Source organism: Macaca fascicularis, chromosome 3, assembly GCF_037993035.2.
Source record: "Macaca fascicularis isolate 582-1 chromosome 3, T2T-MFA8v1.1".
In the NCBI taxonomy this organism is placed as follows: Eukaryota; Metazoa; Chordata; class Mammalia; order Primates; family Cercopithecidae; genus Macaca; species Macaca fascicularis.
The window spans coordinates 158,527,845-158,545,320 of record NC_088377.1 but is presented as its reverse complement, the minus strand read 5'-3'; the positions used below and the strand labels follow the sequence as shown (position 1 = coordinate 158,545,320).

General features: G+C 39.3%; 1 protein-coding gene across 50 annotated transcripts in view; it reads right to left on the bottom strand.

Annotated features, from left to right (window-relative positions):
- Positions 1 to 17,476, bottom strand: part of ST7 (suppression of tumorigenicity 7) — a 277,720-nt gene that overhangs the window by 132,901 nt on the left and 127,343 nt on the right. For 37 of the 50 annotated variants that reach the window (XR_012432804.1, XR_012432806.1, XR_012432805.1 and 34 more), the window contains one exon: positions 282 to 364. Coding sequence is in view for 35 of the 50 variants with exons in the window: in XM_074035840.1 (XP_073891941.1) it covers positions 282 to 364 (83 nt within the window). In the remaining 15 variants the exon portion in view is untranslated. Of the gene's footprint in view, positions 1 to 281; positions 365 to 715; positions 774 to 1,246; positions 1,450 to 17,476 lie in introns of those variants that run through there. The other 13 variants (XR_012432810.1, XM_074035839.1, XM_074035850.1 and 10 more) reach the window with 3 other exon arrangements.

Below are 17,476 nucleotides of genomic sequence, written 5' to 3'. Positions count from 1 at the left end.
TGACAGAGAATTATGTCTTCCTTTATTTTCTATTTCATTTACATTTGTTTTTTTCCCCTTCAACAAAGTAATATACGATTGCTTAAATTTTTTTCAAATATTTCAGAAATATAATGGGGTAGTAAAAGGCTTCTATGAGTCCACTCCCCAACATATAGACATGAGCAAGATAATCACTATAACCTGTTAGTGTATATTCTTCCAGTTTTTTTATTGTACATACACTAATATACATATTACTAATCAGCAAGGTTTTAAATGAGAAAGACTCCACCACTTACCAAAATAAGCCCTGATATTAGTGAGGAAGTGCCTGTTAGGGCCACGTAGAACTTCGGTGTTAATGTGTTCAAAAACATGCTCACTGAAAAAGAAAAGAGAGAGAAAGGGAGAAGAACAAGGAATGTATGAGTATGTCAGTAAAAACAGCTCTTTCATTTTTCTTTCTGCTAAAATCATTCATTTCTGATGATGAGAATTCTTAGAACCATAGTGAGATCCCATTAAAATGATTCACCATTACACAGGCTCAGAATATTAGGTGTCAAGTAACATATCCTGAAAGAAAAAAGCTACATACGAGAAAATAGAGTAGTTGTAATTTCTAACTCCCAAAACAATTGTTGAGAATGGTTTTCATGGATTCATAACCACGGAAGAGTTTAATCAAAGTTGATTACAAACCTCTTAGCCAAAAAAGAGAAGGTGCTCTTACACATTTTGTGGGACCTGCACATCAGAGTCCCTGATGCATCAACAAGCAGTATTTCAACCTTAGAATAAATTGAAAATAGCTATATTTAATATATTAGTTATTAAAGATTATTATACTATGGTTACCCCTAATAAGGGAGGACAAATTGTTGGTGCAAAAGTAATTGTGGTTTTGGCCATTGTATGATGAGTAAAAGGTTTTTTTCAACTTACTTAAAGGCTTTTAAACTGGTCATCAAAATAAATGGAGTCAATGAAAACAAATGAAAAATAAACCTCTAAAAATGAATGTTCACTGCCAGGCACCTTCTTTTCTTTTCTTTTTTTTAGTGAAACCAAGTTTATTAAGAAAGCCCAGGCACCTTCTTGACCAATTCCCACCACTCTGTTCATATCCACCATCCAGTTAACCTGGTTGCTTACCGATTAGGGTTCGCTTATAAGTATTTTATACATATATTTTAAGTCATTGTTATTTATATCTAGATACTACACAAAACTTTTATTATTATCAAAACCACCACATACTTACTGGGCTTTTTGTGGGAACAGTCACATTTCTTTACTGAATCTGTTTGTAGAAGGGAATCACATCCAGTCTGGTTTTAGAAGTAGGGCTTTGATGTCATTAGAGGGAAAGGCTTTGGCATCTGTCCTGAGTTCAGCCCAGAAAGCAAAGTAATATACCAAAATGAACAGAGATCCCACATTCACTCATTCAACAAATATTTTTCTCTGTTTATGAATGAGACAATGGGTAAAAAATGAAAGAATGAATCAGACACAGTTCCTACCCTCTAGAAGACCAAGTGCAGTTGAAACGCACAAGCAAATGAGCAACTATTACATAAGTGCATAGATAGGTCCTGGGCGTAGGATTTTATGAAAACACATAAGAGGGATGCATCCCAGGCTGGATGGCAGGGAAGAAGTCCAGGAGACGGACACATCTCAGCTGAATCCTGAAGAATAATTAAAAGCTAACCAGACCAAAGTGGACGGAAGGAGGGAAAGGAGGACAATCTAAACAGAGGAAAGGACCTGCCTCAAGATGCCAAGGAGACAGCATGGGACTTTCCAAGCAGATGCAAGGGTTGGGGAGGGAAGGAGATTGAGCAACAAAGACATGGATGTAGAGGGGTACACTGGTTGCATTCTTTCGTGCTACCTAAGCATCCTCTCAATAAGCTCGCCTCCCACTGCACCTACTCTTAAATGAATCTGTTTGACCTGTGGTATCTCATTTGCAATCACAAGAGACTGGACTAACACAATGTGTTCAGTCAATATTTACAACTTGAACTAAATGGACCCGGAACTTCCGGGAAGGTAGAAGGCGGCACAGAAGTAGTGATCAGCTGAGGGCTATGAGGTAAGAGGAGGAAGGTACGGTTGCGTTGAGGAGGCTTTCCCTGGCCATCAAAAAAAAAAAACAAAATAAAGTGATATGTCATTTCCCATGCAAAAGTTTGTTCATGGAAGGAAGGAGATTTTTAAAAAGGAAAAATATCAAATGTGCACAAAACACCCCTAAAGCTTATAACTGCCAATATGATTCAGAGGTGCTTAAAATTCTCAAAATTTCCCTCCACACTATGAGTGACCCCACATTCCCTGTTATTTTTTTAAAAGTCATCAGAGGCTGGGCGTGGTGGCTCATGCCTGTAATCCCAACACTTTGTGAGGCAGAGGTGTGTGGATCACTTGAGGTCAGGAGTTTGAGACCAGCCTAGCCAACATGGCAAAACTCCGTCTCTACTAAAAATACAAAACATTAGCCAGGCATGGTGGGTGCTGTAATCCCAGCAACTTGGTAGGCTAAGGCAGGAGAATCGCTTGAACCCGGGAGGCGGAGGTTGCAGTGAGCCAAGATCGCGCCATTGCACTCCAGCCTGGGCAACAAGAGCAAAACTCCATCACAAGAAAAAAAAAGAAAAAAGAAAAAGCCAGCAGAATATTCACTTTGTTATTCTGTAATTATAAACATTCATATCTGTACCATATATACCTTTCAGTAGGTTTCTGCAAACAAACTGAACGCCATTGAAATCCATTTCTAAAATAGAGGAAAAGATCTGCCTAAATTAGAAGTGCTTTAGTAGCCCTGCTGTTAACTGCCTAGCAACAAAAGCATAAAGCAATGGAGAAGAAAGATTTTCTGCTGAAAAATAACTGATCCACTGGGGGCAAACGACTGAAGATTTAATCAATAAGTGAAAAAAAATTTTTGAGTTTTCTTAAAGGAGATAAAGATAAAGATTCCATTCATTTTTTTTTATTTAATTACGATTATATACCAATAATAATTAATAATTAAAGTTTATTTCTCTGGTATATCCATGTATAGGAAGGTGGCAGAGTTGAGAGACATAATGGTAGGCATTAAAATAAATGGAGACACAAACAGAAAATAGAGAAGCAGAAACAAACACCCAGACAGTGGGAGATGCCCATTTAATAACCTATTCATTTACAACCTTATTAAGCATCTGGCTAAAATCATGCAGACATGGCATGTGGCAATTCTGGACATAATATCAACACTTGGTACTTGCCATTTCAACCTATGTATTTATCTATGTGTTTAAGGATTATAACAAAGCATTTCCACAGATTAGAGAAGTTAATTTTCATTTCAGCACCATGAGATCTATATTATTCGCCTTGTCTTGCGGCTGGAGGCTGGGCAAAGACCTGAATGCCAGTCAGCCTGCCCCCAAGCTCATGCTTTTAGCACCATGGGGGACACACGGGAATATTACTGAAAAGCCTTCAGCAAAAAAGGACAAAAGGAAACTACAGTAGCCTTTCATTAGAAAAGGAGAGGAAGCTCTAAATGATACTATAAGACAGATTTTTTTTTTTAACGTTGCACTTATTTTTATCTCTGCCTTTTCTAGATAAGTCCCCTGTGAGCTTGTCATTTGTGTGTGAAGCACTAGAATGGAAAGGCAGGAAGCCACCCTGAGAAGGGGGAGAATCTAGTTAAAAATTCTTCTATTACATTAGGAAGGCTGCAAACCCCAAACTGCCCTGAAACCAAGAAATATCTTGCCTAGTTTCATCAAAGTCATTAGCAATTATTTTTGAAAACATATGAGGGCCTGATAAAGTGCCTAAAAATTGGACCAGAAAACTGTGAGGTATGTGCTTCGAGACACAAAATGGATATTCCCGATATTCTTTTTTTTTTTTTGAGGCAGAATCTCGCTCTGTTGCCCAGGCTGGAGTGGAGTGGCACGATCTTGGCTCACTGCAACCTCCACCTCCCCGGTTCAAGTGATTCTCCTGCATCAGCCTCCCGAGTAGCTGAGATTGCAAGCACCAGCCACCAAACCTGGCTAATTTTTGTATTTTTAGTAGAAACGGGGGTTCACCATGTTGGCCAGGCTGGTCTCAAACTCCTGACCTCAGGTGATCCACCCACCTCGGCCTCCCAAAGTGTTGGGATTACAAGTGTGAGTTACCGCGCCCAGCCAGATATTCCTGATATTCTATAGATACATCAGGGTCACCTCCATATTTGCTGGGGCTAGGCAAAACAAATGTTAAAAACCAACATGTAACAACTAATCTAGCTTTGTGAAAATGAACTATAATACTTTACTAATGCACTATTTCAATAAATCAGAGGGCTTTTCATCTGACCTGACTGGGCACCTCTAACAGGTCACACTGCTCGAAGAATATTACATCACTTATTGAAGGGCAGCCTCAGAGAATGCACCACGTAGAGTTCTGAAGATGCTGCACCTTCACCTGGAACAGTCTTCTCATTTAATTAATCAGTAAATGTGAAGGAATTAAGTGTGGCACTGAGAAGAAACTAAGTAGGCGGGGTAGGTACATGCACTGAAAATTAAATTACCTCTATGGATCACAGAAAAGCATAGGTAACAGGATAATACAGCAGGTTCAACTGTGGGAAGTGAAGAATCACCCCAGTGAGCAGGGAATTAATACCAGAAGGCTCACTCAGGAATCACATGGCATGCCCCTATGAAGCCACATCTGTAAGGAGCCAGCCACGTTCTGGCTCTCAGGACAGTAACAACCTGCCACTATTTTCTTCAGAGTATGAGCAACCCCTGTATTACACTCCTGGAAGAGGCCTCTGTAAACACAGCAGGCGTATAACCCTGTGTGTTTGCCTCCTTATGTATATTCCACCTTGCACAGGGAAGCCTTCGAATGAATGAGGTAAGGCAGCATGAATGCCTTGGAGGCACTGACTAGATAGAACTGAATAAGCAGCATGATGAAGTCCACAGCATCCAAAACTATGGGTGTGCTTTGTGCCATATTCCTTTTAATGCTTTGCGAAAATGTGACATGCAAAATGGAAAAAAAATAAAAGTTATAAGATAACAATCAGCAATAATTCAAAGGGTTAAAAAAGAGTCCCTGGGAGAAAAGTTTAGAGAAACTAAATTATTTAGGCTGAAAAAAGAAAACAAACAAAAAAACAACGGAAGGGACTTTATATAAAAGCATTATGCCTAGGAAAGAGACCAGGAATAGGAGACCCAGTCGCCAAACATGAGACCAACAACTGTGTCACGATGGCCCTGAGAGCTCTTGCAGAGCTTTGGTTTCCTATCTGTTTCCCAGAACTGCTCTGAGGCTGAGAAGAAATGTGCATTTTCTCTTAACATCAGTCTATAGTCGCTGAGTGCCTACCCTGGGCCAGATTCTGGGGACACAGCAGCTTACAGAGCACTGCCCCTGACCACAAGAGGCTCACAATCCAATGGGTGACAGAAGCAAGTAATCGGATAAGCAAATGGGAAAGGACACATGAGGAAATTATAAGGGACAGGGCACCAAAAGGAAAGGAAGATCAAGAAAAATTTCTGCCAAGAAAAAGCATCTCATCTGAGACCTGTAGGCTGAATAGAAAGTTAACCAGGTAAAGTTACTGATGGCTGCAGAGACTAGGGAACAGTGATGGGTAGAGCCATAGGCCATTCCATGCAGAGTACTGCAGCCCTGGGGCCTGAGGGTGAATGCCCAGGGAAGGAAAGTGAAGAGCAGTTGAGGCACCGGTGGGGAATTAGATATGTGAAATTCTATCTAAAGTGCCTGTATACAAATACACGGAATACTGATTGACTAGTAGTGAATGTCTAGTCTCAGTTTCCATTATGATGAGACAAATTAACATGAATCCAAATAGTACTTCTAAAAATTAGGACAGCTGTTTGGTCTTCTCCAAAATTACCAAAATGATTTTTGGAGGACTTCTCTCTAACAAGTTTATGCAGTGCCGGGATGGACAATGCAGCCCAACTAAAAAGATAAAGAATAGGGGGCTTTGGTTTACTTACTTTCTTGGTAAATCAATGTGGGTGAAAATCTCTTTACAAAAAGTATTCATGCACATTTGAGATTGTTTCATTGTCTATAAAATTTAAAAAGTAATACCTATCTTGCATAGTTGTCACAAGAGCTAAATATAATACTGCAGATAAAATGCCTAATACAGCAGACCTCATCAAATAATATGTATTATGATGGCTGTTTTACTTCTTTGTTTTTTTTTTTTTTATTTTTTGAGATGGAGTCTCACTCTGCTGCCCAGGCTGGAGTACAGTGGTGTAATCTTGGCTCAACACAACCTCCGCCTTCCGGGTTCAAGTGATTCCCTTGCATCAGCCTCCCAAGTAGTTGGGATTACAGGCATGTGCCACCACACCCAGCTAATTTTGAAGTTTTAGTAGAGATGCAGGTTTCACTATGTTAACCACGCTAGTCTCAAACTCCTAACCTCACGTGATCCACCTGCCTCGGCCTCCCAAAGTGCTGGGATTACAGGCATGAGCTACTATGCCCAGCCTGATTTGGCATCTTATATTACTATAGCTGTAGAATGCGCAGGGGAGACTGAGCTGAATGTGTAAATGGTAGGAGTAGCTGTCATATTAGCATTAACTGAGCATCTTCTATGTGCCAAGCACTGTGCTACAGTGTATAGCCCAGGAAGCAAAACATCCACATTGTGATCAGTCCTTATGTGAAATATGTATGTCCTACAAAACAATGAAGAAATCATTTAATAGAAGGGTACTTTTATCTGGATTCCAGTTGCTTGGGGTAGTACTAAACCTGAGGGTGATTTTGAAAGCAGCCATTTTAGAAGGCAAAGAAATGTCCCTAAAGTCTTACATGTGCTCCTAAATCTCTGATTACTGCCTTACCAGATACCATGGGAACAATCAATTGAGCCACAGGCCATATGGGAACCACCTGTGATCCTGTTTATTCCTTTTCTTCAAGTCTTCTTATGGCTTATGACCTAGGCCATGTTAAAGCCTAAACCATAACCTAAGCATGCTGGTTAGTAATGTTTTCATTGTAAGGGATGAATATTTAAGGCCACAGTACCTTCCAGGCCCTAAGACTGGGCATCAGGGTGGATTAAGAAATTGTCAATTTCATGCAAAGCAACATTTCTGAGTTAGTTACTGAAAATGTGCTTTTCTATAGAAAGTACATTACGAGACAAGTTAGTCTAGCAGCGACTTCACCTCAGACTGTTTTCTCAGACCTCCAAAGTGAGGTAGGGAAAACAATGGAATAGTTTAATACATCATTTGTATTTTTGTTTTTCCATGTGATAATAGAGAATATTCTCTTCTCTCATTTTATTGTTCTTTCAACCTTACTAACTTCTCTCTTCCTTCCTGTCAGCTTCTATTAAGTAAGGCTGCAACTTTACTTCTGCCCTTCCTCATTTACCAAAGGACAAGGGAATGAAAAATGGAAGCTCTAATGGCTTAGTTTACACTCCTGCTAATTTCAAACAGATTTCTAAATTGCACAGCTTTTAAAATGAAAGAACTTTTTCTCAGAATGACCCTGTGACAGACAAACGCTAAAGTGACTCCAACGAACCCTGTTCTGCTGGTATTCATAACTTTTTTTTTTTTTTTTTTTTTTTGACAGAGTCTCGCTCTGTCACCCACTGTGGAGTGCAGTGGTGTGATCTCTGCTCACTGCAAGCTCCACCTCCCGGGTTCACACCATTCTCCTGCCTCAGCCTCCCGAGTACCTGGAACTACAGGCAGCCCCGGTTATTCATAACTTTATGTGACCCCTTTTCCTGGAATGTGGGTGGGACATGGAGTACGGGACTTGCTTCTAACAAACAGCTATATATAAGATTCTATGTTGGTGGCAGACAGAGAGATCCTCCTTACTGGCTTAATGAAGTAAGTGACCATGTGGACCGCAGGCAGCCTCTACAACAGCCAGTCAGAAACTCAAGCCCTCAGTGCTACAGCAATGATTACTGTCAACAGCCTGAGCGAACCTGGAAGCAGATTCTCCCCTGACCGAACTTGCAATTGAAACAGCAGCCTGGTCACCACCTTGATTATAGCCTTGTGAGGCCCAGAGCAAAAGACCCATCTAAGCCATGCCTGGACTCCTGACACAGAAATTGAGAGATAAGAAGTGTGTATTAAGCGGCTGTATTTATGGAAATTTGTTATGCAGCAATATAAAACTGATACCATCACCAACATAATAACTCATGAAAATAAAAATCAACATTGACATCTGATAATGCTGGCTAACCGCAGAATGCCGAGAAAGGGTGCTAAGATAATCCAACTCTATGTGCCCCGAGCGCTTCTTTCCCAATTGTTCATAAATAAAATACAACTTCTCCCTCTGCTACCATGACATGCTATTTCACATGCTGGCATGTAACTGTCTTTGTAAATGTGCTAATACTAAAGTAGATGCTGAGAGGAGCTGTTTTTTTTTAACATGGAAATAAAATATCTTCATTTCACCCAGTAAGTGGCTTTTTTCTAGTCATATTTTAAACATACAATATTTGCATGTTTTTTAAAAATCAGTTTTACATCAAGGCAGAGCAGCAGTTCAATCACGGATTAAAAGCACAGCACGAGCACTTCTTTTCCTCACTTGTTGCTTCGCTGCCCCTCTCCTTGTCCTTGGCACTGGTCTCCTTGGGCTCTGATAAGGTCTCGAGTTTTTATGCATCACAATCCCCTTGATAAATCCTGTGTCATTTATTCTTGAGGAAAAGACGTGGAGGTATATTTTTAGACCCATTCCTACAGCAAGAAACCCTCATAAATCATTCTGTCTACTCTTCCCTCCACTCTTGATGTTGCCATGGCAACTTTACAGGTACACCGTTTCTGCCGTACTGGGAATCTGGCTCTGCTGAGGAGTGGAGCTGAGCACATTCTTTTCTCAGCTGTGATCTGGGAAACTATACTGGAGCAAACTGTATTAGTGGGAACAATGCAGCGTTCAGTCTTCACGGCACCTTCTCCCTTGCTGGAGGGAGGCCATCTGTCAGCCTTCCCTGATATCATGAAGGACCATCCAACACCCAGTCACACACAAACCTTAATAACCCTGAAGGACAAGTGGAGCAAGATCTCAGACTATCTGTTCCCTTTTAATTAGAGGAACCTTGATAATGAAGATCTCCACCCTGGTCAAGAACAGGGGAAAGACCTAAATAAGTCTTATTATATTTTTAATTATTTAAAATATGCTTTCATTTATGGTTGAAGACTATTTTATGAGTTTGTCTGTTTCTCATAAACTATTTAATACCAGGAAGAAAAAATAAATGTCTATTTGTACACAAAGCAAACCTTCCCCCTAGTTATGCTGAAGAGAAATAGAAACTTAGCTAAGACAAGGTGTTCCAGGCTCTGGGAACCTCTTACAAGCACACACACTATGTCTCAATCCTCTAGCAGCCAACACAGAACACCCAGCCACAGCCTGGTCCACAGAGTACTCCGTGTTTGATAAATGCTGAATGACTATCAGGGGCAGAGTTCTAGATAGGAAAGTTATAACAAGCATTTCCCAGGACTTCTGATAATAACCTTCTTAAGAAAATATAAATCTGACAAAACTGTAAGTCTTTGGTGGCTGGGACCTTGCCATTCATGTGCGTGTGTGTGTGTGTGTGTGTGTGTGTATGTTTCTATCCCTAGACTACCTGTACAGTCTGAAGTCCATATTAAGGAGACTCAATGACTACTACACATTAATAAATCAAGATGGTCCCAGATATACTTATATTATCCTCATACAGCAAGACCATGGCTATGAAGAACCCTCTGAAATTAGCCATGTGGGATAGTTAAGGTTTTATCCTATTAAACCAAAGACACTTTTTAAAGCAATTTCCCAAGAGAATCTTTCCAAAATGCATTACATACTTGACTTCACCCTTAAAAAGTATGGCTGGAACATATTTTAATCTTTGTTTGGTAACTCTAAGTCATCAAAATGAATGTAAACTACAGTACTGTATTAGCATGCAAGAAAGTTTTTTAAAAAACTGTTGAGGCCGGGTGCGGTGGCTCATGCCTGTAATCCCAGCACTTTGGGAAGCCGAGGTGGGCGGATCACAAGGTCAGGAGTTCAGGACCAGCCTGGCCAATATGGTGAAACCCCATCTCTACTAAAAATACAAAAACTAGCTGGGCGTGGTGGTGGGTGCCTGTAGTCCCAGCTACTCAGGAGGCTGAGGCAGGAGAATCACTTGAACCCAAGAGGCAGAGGTTGCAGTGAGCCGAGATCATGCCATTGTACTGCAGCCTGGGCAACAGAGCAAGATTCCATCTCAAAAAAAAAAAAAAAGCCATTGAAGTACTCTAGGTTATTGCCCTCCAAAAGTAAGTAATCCAGGACAGGGTTTTGTTTTGTTTTGTTTTGTTTTGTTTTTTTAATGTCTTCTTCATGTTATTTTTGTCACCTGACACACTATCAGATATGAACTATTATTTGTTGTTGTGTACCTGCTTCAAACTGCTTTTTCACCTTAATGTGCTACTCAAAAATCTGTTGTGATTTCAAAGGCACATGACCAGCTTTGGTCATTCAATAGATATTCATATTCAATGTGTGGCCAGGCACTATGTAAAACACTGGTGATACAAAGATACATGATACATACATAGTTCTTATCCTCAAGGAGCTCTGGGTTTTGTGGGAGAAGCAGACATAGAGACAAATTGGCAAGCAATTATAATTCTGGTGTTGCTGAAAATATAGAGCTAGTACTCTTAACTCAGCTGTGGGCTGGAGGGAGTCAGTGACAGAATGTGCATAAAGGAAAGTTTCCTTGAGAAGGCTGCTAAGTATAGCCCTAAAAGATGTGCATTGGAACTATGTAAAATAACTGCTGTGTTTGAGAGCCAAAGGTAAGGCCTTCCCTTGGTAATTATTTTATGCTCATCTGTATGTGCTATATGTACTGGCCTTTTCTTTCTTACTTAGCACTTGGTGCTCTGGGGAGTAGAAATGATTGGATCGCTGAGTTCTCACAAGGTGCAGTGTCACTATAGGGAGCTATAATACATGCTCTTATGGGGTGGCTGGAGTGAGTGGTATAAAAGGACAATCCCATTTGTTCTTGTGTTCACACTGGAGTACTCCAAAAGGCTCTTCACAGCATCAGTCATGCAAAATGTGCTAGGATTTTTCCATTATCTTCAGGGGAATTTGTTCACTAGCTTCTCATTTACTCTTCCTATAACTGGAAGTTACACTGAAAAATATTACAGAAACTTTAATAGTAAGATTTCAGAAGATTATATGCTATAAAGCTGAATACAGCAATTCGTTACTTAATGTGCTGGAACCTAATAAAAGGGTTCAAAATACTCACAATAATCAGCTGATTGAACAGACAATTGTTAAATCTAAAATGCATGGAAATAACCAAGAAATGTAAGAAGAATGTTAACAAGTATAATGGAATAACCATCTATCTTCTAAAACATCTTTCATATATGCTTTACATTTATTAATATCTAAAATATATTTAGCTTATAAAAGGTATCATACACTGAACTAGACACTGGGGACAGAAAATAACATGATAATGAGAATGACCCTACCCTTGAGAAGGGAAAATGAGATGGCTACACAAATAACACAGAATATGAAACATCTCGGAAGAGAAGTACAGATAAAATCTAGAGGAAGTAAACATTACTTCCAGCTAGGAGGGTTAGAGAAGGTTAATGAATGGGATGTCCTTCCTTCTGGGCTTGGAAAGAAGGATAAGCTTTGAATGTGAGATTAAAAAGGAAAGGAGAAAGTATGGACTGTAGGTAGATATCACAGCATACATGAAGGAACTGGGTTGGAAAACAGGGCAGATGAGAAGCAGTAGGAGAGAATGTTGGCTCAAACGTAAAGCCAAGAAAAGTGGACTTTATATAGCAGGCAGAGAGAAGATCCTCACCATTCATAACCAGAGATGTGACAAAGATGGATGCATCTGGTAGCAATGGGGTAGAGTGTGTAAAATGTACAGCTTCAGGAATTATTTCAGAGGGGAGCGCCTATAATACCACTGGAGAGGGGAGTTGGGCATATCAGATGTTGCACAGTTAAATTCAACAGGATGTGGCTTTCCCAATGTGACACAAAGGGTGAGAGTCTGGGCATGTTGGTGAAGTGGGGCCAAAGTCAAATTTCAAGTGATTAAAGACAGTGAATAGTAAGGAAATTAAGGCAGCCAGCTCAGCTATTACTACAGGCAGTCTGGCAGTAAAGAGAAGAGCATTTATCATTAAGTGTGACTTAAGTTAAAGATATAAATGGCATTGAATGAGTTATTAAGTAAATTATGAATAAAACTCAAACCTTTTTTCTCCTGCAAGAACAATCAGCCCTTCTATGAAGTATAATACTGGTTCATTCTTACACCAAACTTTTAAAGATATATGTATGGTTAGTCATTATGAATGTGTCTCCTTTCTCTGAGATTCTTTTTTATATATGCCTTTAAGAAAAATTAAAACACAGAGAACTTTAACTGGCATGATTTTGAACCTGACAACTACACATATGTATATTCCTGTTTTATCAGCCGAGATTACATGACAAAACAAAAATAAAGCTATTTTCTAATCTATTTATTCTGATTTTTACACTTTCTATTAATTTACTTGCTTTGTTTTTAAACCCTCTACTAACTGAATACTAAATAGTTTGCCTCAAAGGAAGATAATATTTTGGGTCAGAGGAACAGCTACAGGCCATGGGGTAGTAAAAATCAAATCTGATCCTAAGTTGGGTTTTTCTTTTCATTATATTCTCTAACAGTTCAATGACTAATGTACTTCTCTTTTGAGGAAAAGCTGCCCCACAGAAGAAGGCCTGCTGCAAGCTGCATTAAGAAGGCTGCCTTCCTCTGGGTGAGGGTGTGTAACCCACAGAGATAAGAAGCCACAGGGGAAACCACCACACAGGCCACTATTTTAGTATTCAGCTGCTCCCAACTGCGTGGTTGTCCAAAATAAGCCCTTGGCTTTATTATTTTCAATTCTAGTAACTACATTTGGCTTTGCATTTGTACCTAAGGACCAGTTATTATTCCAGAAAGTACCTACAATTATCTCCTTAGGTCCTGGGCTGTGAACTCTGGTTAATCACAAATGCACCTAGCTTTAAATAATGTCTACAGGTAACAGTCAATGGAAACTGGAGCACTGATATTTTCAAATATTGGCAAGACAGTTTTTTTTTTTTAATCTATTAAAAGATGTATCTAAATTCCAGGTGCTTTTTATTACCACACAAATCTTAAGCTAAATTCATCCCTAATAAAAATGCTCCTAGCCCCTGCAAATGGCATTTCCCCCTCTTAAAAATCTATTCTTATTATCTCAAATAGTGTCCAAAATGGTCATTCCTCATGGTGAATAATCTATTCATCTGTAATGCAGAAGGAAAAAGAAAGAAATTTCATGTTTTTAATTAGCGATTGTCTAATGCCTAGATCCTTAGAACCTAGACAATGTTTCTTGAGGTGGATCAGTAATTGGTTAAAACTCAAGGTTAATGAAGCTACAGTCCTAGGTTTGAATGAGTCGGTCAGCCTCACACCAAGAAATCCTGTGCCACGAATTCAGAAGTTACCTCTGGCCCAGGTGTATTACAATGAGTATTACCACTGGAAGGCCAACCATCACGTTACCATAGAAACAAACAAACCTGTACCCCCAAAATGGATGGAGATTGCTTTTGCTTTTCAAAGTTATTTTCCCAAAACATTTTTTAAAATGCAGAAAATTAAAAAGAAAGAAAGAAAGAAACCATTCCTCCCTGCCCCTGCTCAAGAAAGAAAAGAAAAAAGAAAGGAAAAGAAAAGAAGGGGTAGGGAGGAGGTAGGGAGGGGGAAGGGAGGGGGAGGGAAGAGAAGGGAGGGGGAGGGAAGGGAGAGGAGGGAAGGGGAGGGGAGGAGGGGGAGGGGAGGGGGGAGGGAAGTTTGGTTATTTCTTTGATTACTAGCTAGGCTTAAAATTCTGTCTATTTTCTCTAGTTTTTAATGCTTTAATTAATTGTTTAATTTAATTTAATTACTGGTTCGTGTTGTTTGCCTTTTTTTCTATTGGAATGTCACTAATTTATAAAAGTTCTTAGTACGTTAACCTCTTATCTGTCATAATTGATGCAATTTTTCCCTTTTCTTTTAATTTCCTGAGTTTCATTTCCAGAATTTTAACAAAACGCTTTCTACATAAAAATCGAGAAGAAAACATTACTGGAAGAAAAACTTCTATATACAATTTGCTAGAAAGTAGAATTTACTAGAATGTCCCTTTCTATCCTCCAGCTATCTTTGATGCAAAAAGCAGAAGGAATACTTTGAGAGTACTTGATAGCATGCAGAAAAACAAAAAGAAACCACTCCATTGAATATGTGGAGCTTCACAGTGCTCGAGGCAACTGCATAGCAAATAGTCATCGCACACATACACACAGACACTAACCATAAATATTGTTTGCTAACAGAAGGGAGAATAAGCAGAGAGACATGTCATTACATGAGATGACATGACTACTGGTTTAAATGTCTCCCTAAAACTGGAAAACGGACAGACACAAAACACAGAAACCATTAAAATGAGACATTTCTCAGTTTCATCACAGGCAAAACCAGATACAGAAATGATGGGAATGTAACATGAGACAGACCAACAGCTGCAGAGAAAATAAAATAAGAACCTAGCTGGTGAAAAGAAATATTCAAAAAAAATTCGACTTGCAGAGTATTGGTGAGTATGTTTTTAACATAAAGTCTACCTCAGTGTAGTATGAAACATAACCTTTTTCTCTTCTGTCACAGAGCACTAGTGACTTTTGATGTTTTTCCCCCTTCTTGTCTTCTTTTTTTTGTACAGAATCAATATGTATTTGCCTCTTATTTTCCTTTTCTTAGGAACAACCACCAGGACTGACTTAAGCATTACACAGATACACATACCAAATTACAGGGAACAGGTATCTACTGTTCTAAAAACCTGGAAACAGAAAAAATGACAACCTAAAATCAATTTGCTCCTACCACTTTTGAGAAAAGTAAAAACATAAAATATAATTTTATTCTCAGATTAGAATAAAAAATAGAATGCTCCCTGGTTCCTGAGAAATTTTTAAAACTTTCATATAATCACAATTTGTAATGGTTGAAAATTATTATTGGTACTTGAACTTTACTTCCTCCCACAAATAATAATAATAATAATAATAATAATAATAGTAGCAAACACTCATAGAATCTTCATAAAACAACCAGCAATGGGCTAAATGCTTTACATTGTGTCTTAGTAAATTTTCACAACTTTGTGTTATTATCCTGCCTGTGTCTAGAGATAAGAAAGTGAAGATTAAATCACTTAAGTCACTTGTCCAAAGTCACGCAGATAGACAGTGGCAGACCCAGGATATGAATTCAGGTACAACCAGTGCTGAAGCCTGAGTTCCCAACCATTGTTCTAAGGGCTTCTTACACTGGAAGGATCCCACAGCATTACTTACCCTGGGTTCACATAAAGCATGTACCCAAGCATGTGTTCACAGGTGTTTCCAGTAGGTTCATTTCTTTCCATCTGTGCTGACCTCAGTGGTCCAATCTTCCTTTCTCTTACCTGGATGATCATATCCCCCCAACCTGTCTCCTAGATGCCATCTCTCAGCACTCAATCTAGCCCAAACTCTACACTGCCACCTGAGTCATCTTTCTAATACATGGGAATTGATCTGCTCCAGCTTAAAGATCACTGACATAAGGCATGACTAAAACAGATGAAGAAGCTAATACCTAAAGATGGTAAGTGCTATTCCCTAGGTCATTTTTCTAAGAATTGGAAAATCTGCTGGTTTCTTAGCCTGTGCCTGAACTATTGACTACATAGTGTTAGAGTAAAAAGTAGCATTTTTGCTACCAAATTTAGAATCTCAAACCCAAGTATTTGGATGTCTATGATAGTCTACCAAATGCCTATGTCGTCTACATATATGCTCAAATAATTCTTCAGCTTCCTTTTTCTCTGATTATTGTCATTTGTTAATAAGGAGAAGATGGGAGACGGAACCAAAGCCAGGAAGTTGGCAACTACCAGCTTGCCTTACGGCGCTGCCTCCATATGCTCACAAGGAAATCTCTGCACCTGGCCTAGCTTCTGTGCTGAGCCACAAAACAAACATGAATGCTTACTTTTTTTTTTTTTCTTTCTTGAGAATTGAGAGAATATGCTTCATTACATATATTTAATAGACAAGTCATATGTTATACAATCATATATAAAAATATATCATAACTCTATATGTGTGCTAATAATTTTATAAATAATAGCTTTAATCCCCTGATAGATTGAACACGACCCCATTCCTGTACTTATTCTATTCCATGTTCTTATTAAAATAGCAGAGACATGTGGCCAGGTGCAGTGGTTCACAGCTGTAATCCCAGCACTTTAGGAGGCTGAGGCAGGTAGATTACCAGAGGTCAGGAGTTTTGAGACCAGCCTGGCCAACATGGTGAAACCTCATCCCTACTAAAAATACAAAAAATTAGCCGGGCATGGTGGCAGGCTCCTGTAATCCCAGTTACTCGGGAAGCTGAGGCAGGAGAATCACTTGAACCAGAGAGGCAGAGGTTGCAGTGAGCCAAGATTGTGACACTCACTGTACTTCAGCCTGGGTGACAAGAGCGAAACTCTGTCTCAAAAATAAAAATAAAAATAAATATATATATGTGTGTGCGTGTGTGTAAATTAGCCAGGTGTGGTTGTGGGTGCCTGTAATCCTTGCTACTGCAGAAGCTGAAGCAAGAGAATCGCCTGAAACTGGGAGGTGGAGGCTACAGTGAGCCAAGATCATGCCATTGCACTCCAGCCTGAGTGACAAGAACGAAACTCCACCTCAACATAAAATAAAATGAAATAAAATAAAATAGCAGAAAAATGGAAGGCGTTCAATAGTTGACCAGTTCCTAAACTGTGCTGAAATACATCCTGTCACTAGATATGTATGGTATTACAAGCAGAGCGACTATTAAACCAACACACCAGACCTGTCTACATCAGGGATAGGAACATGCAGCCTGCAGGCAAAATCCAGCCCACTGCCTCTGTTAGTAAATACATTTTATAAACACAGCCATGCTTGTTAGTTCATGTATTGTCTATGACTGCTTTCATGCTACAACAACTGAGTTAAATAGTGTAACAAACTGTACAGCCTGCAAAGCTGAAAATATTTACTAACTGGCTCTTTACAGAAAGGAGTTTGCTGACCCCTGGTTTACCTTGAATAAAAGCAATGCTTCTCTGGTATTTTCTACTATTTTCTACTAAATAAGAATATATTTCAGGGGAGTTATGAGCCCCGCTTAAGAAGCAAAGCGTTAAATGACTGTTTGCCCCATTACATCATTTGGGAAGTCATCAGTATCCCA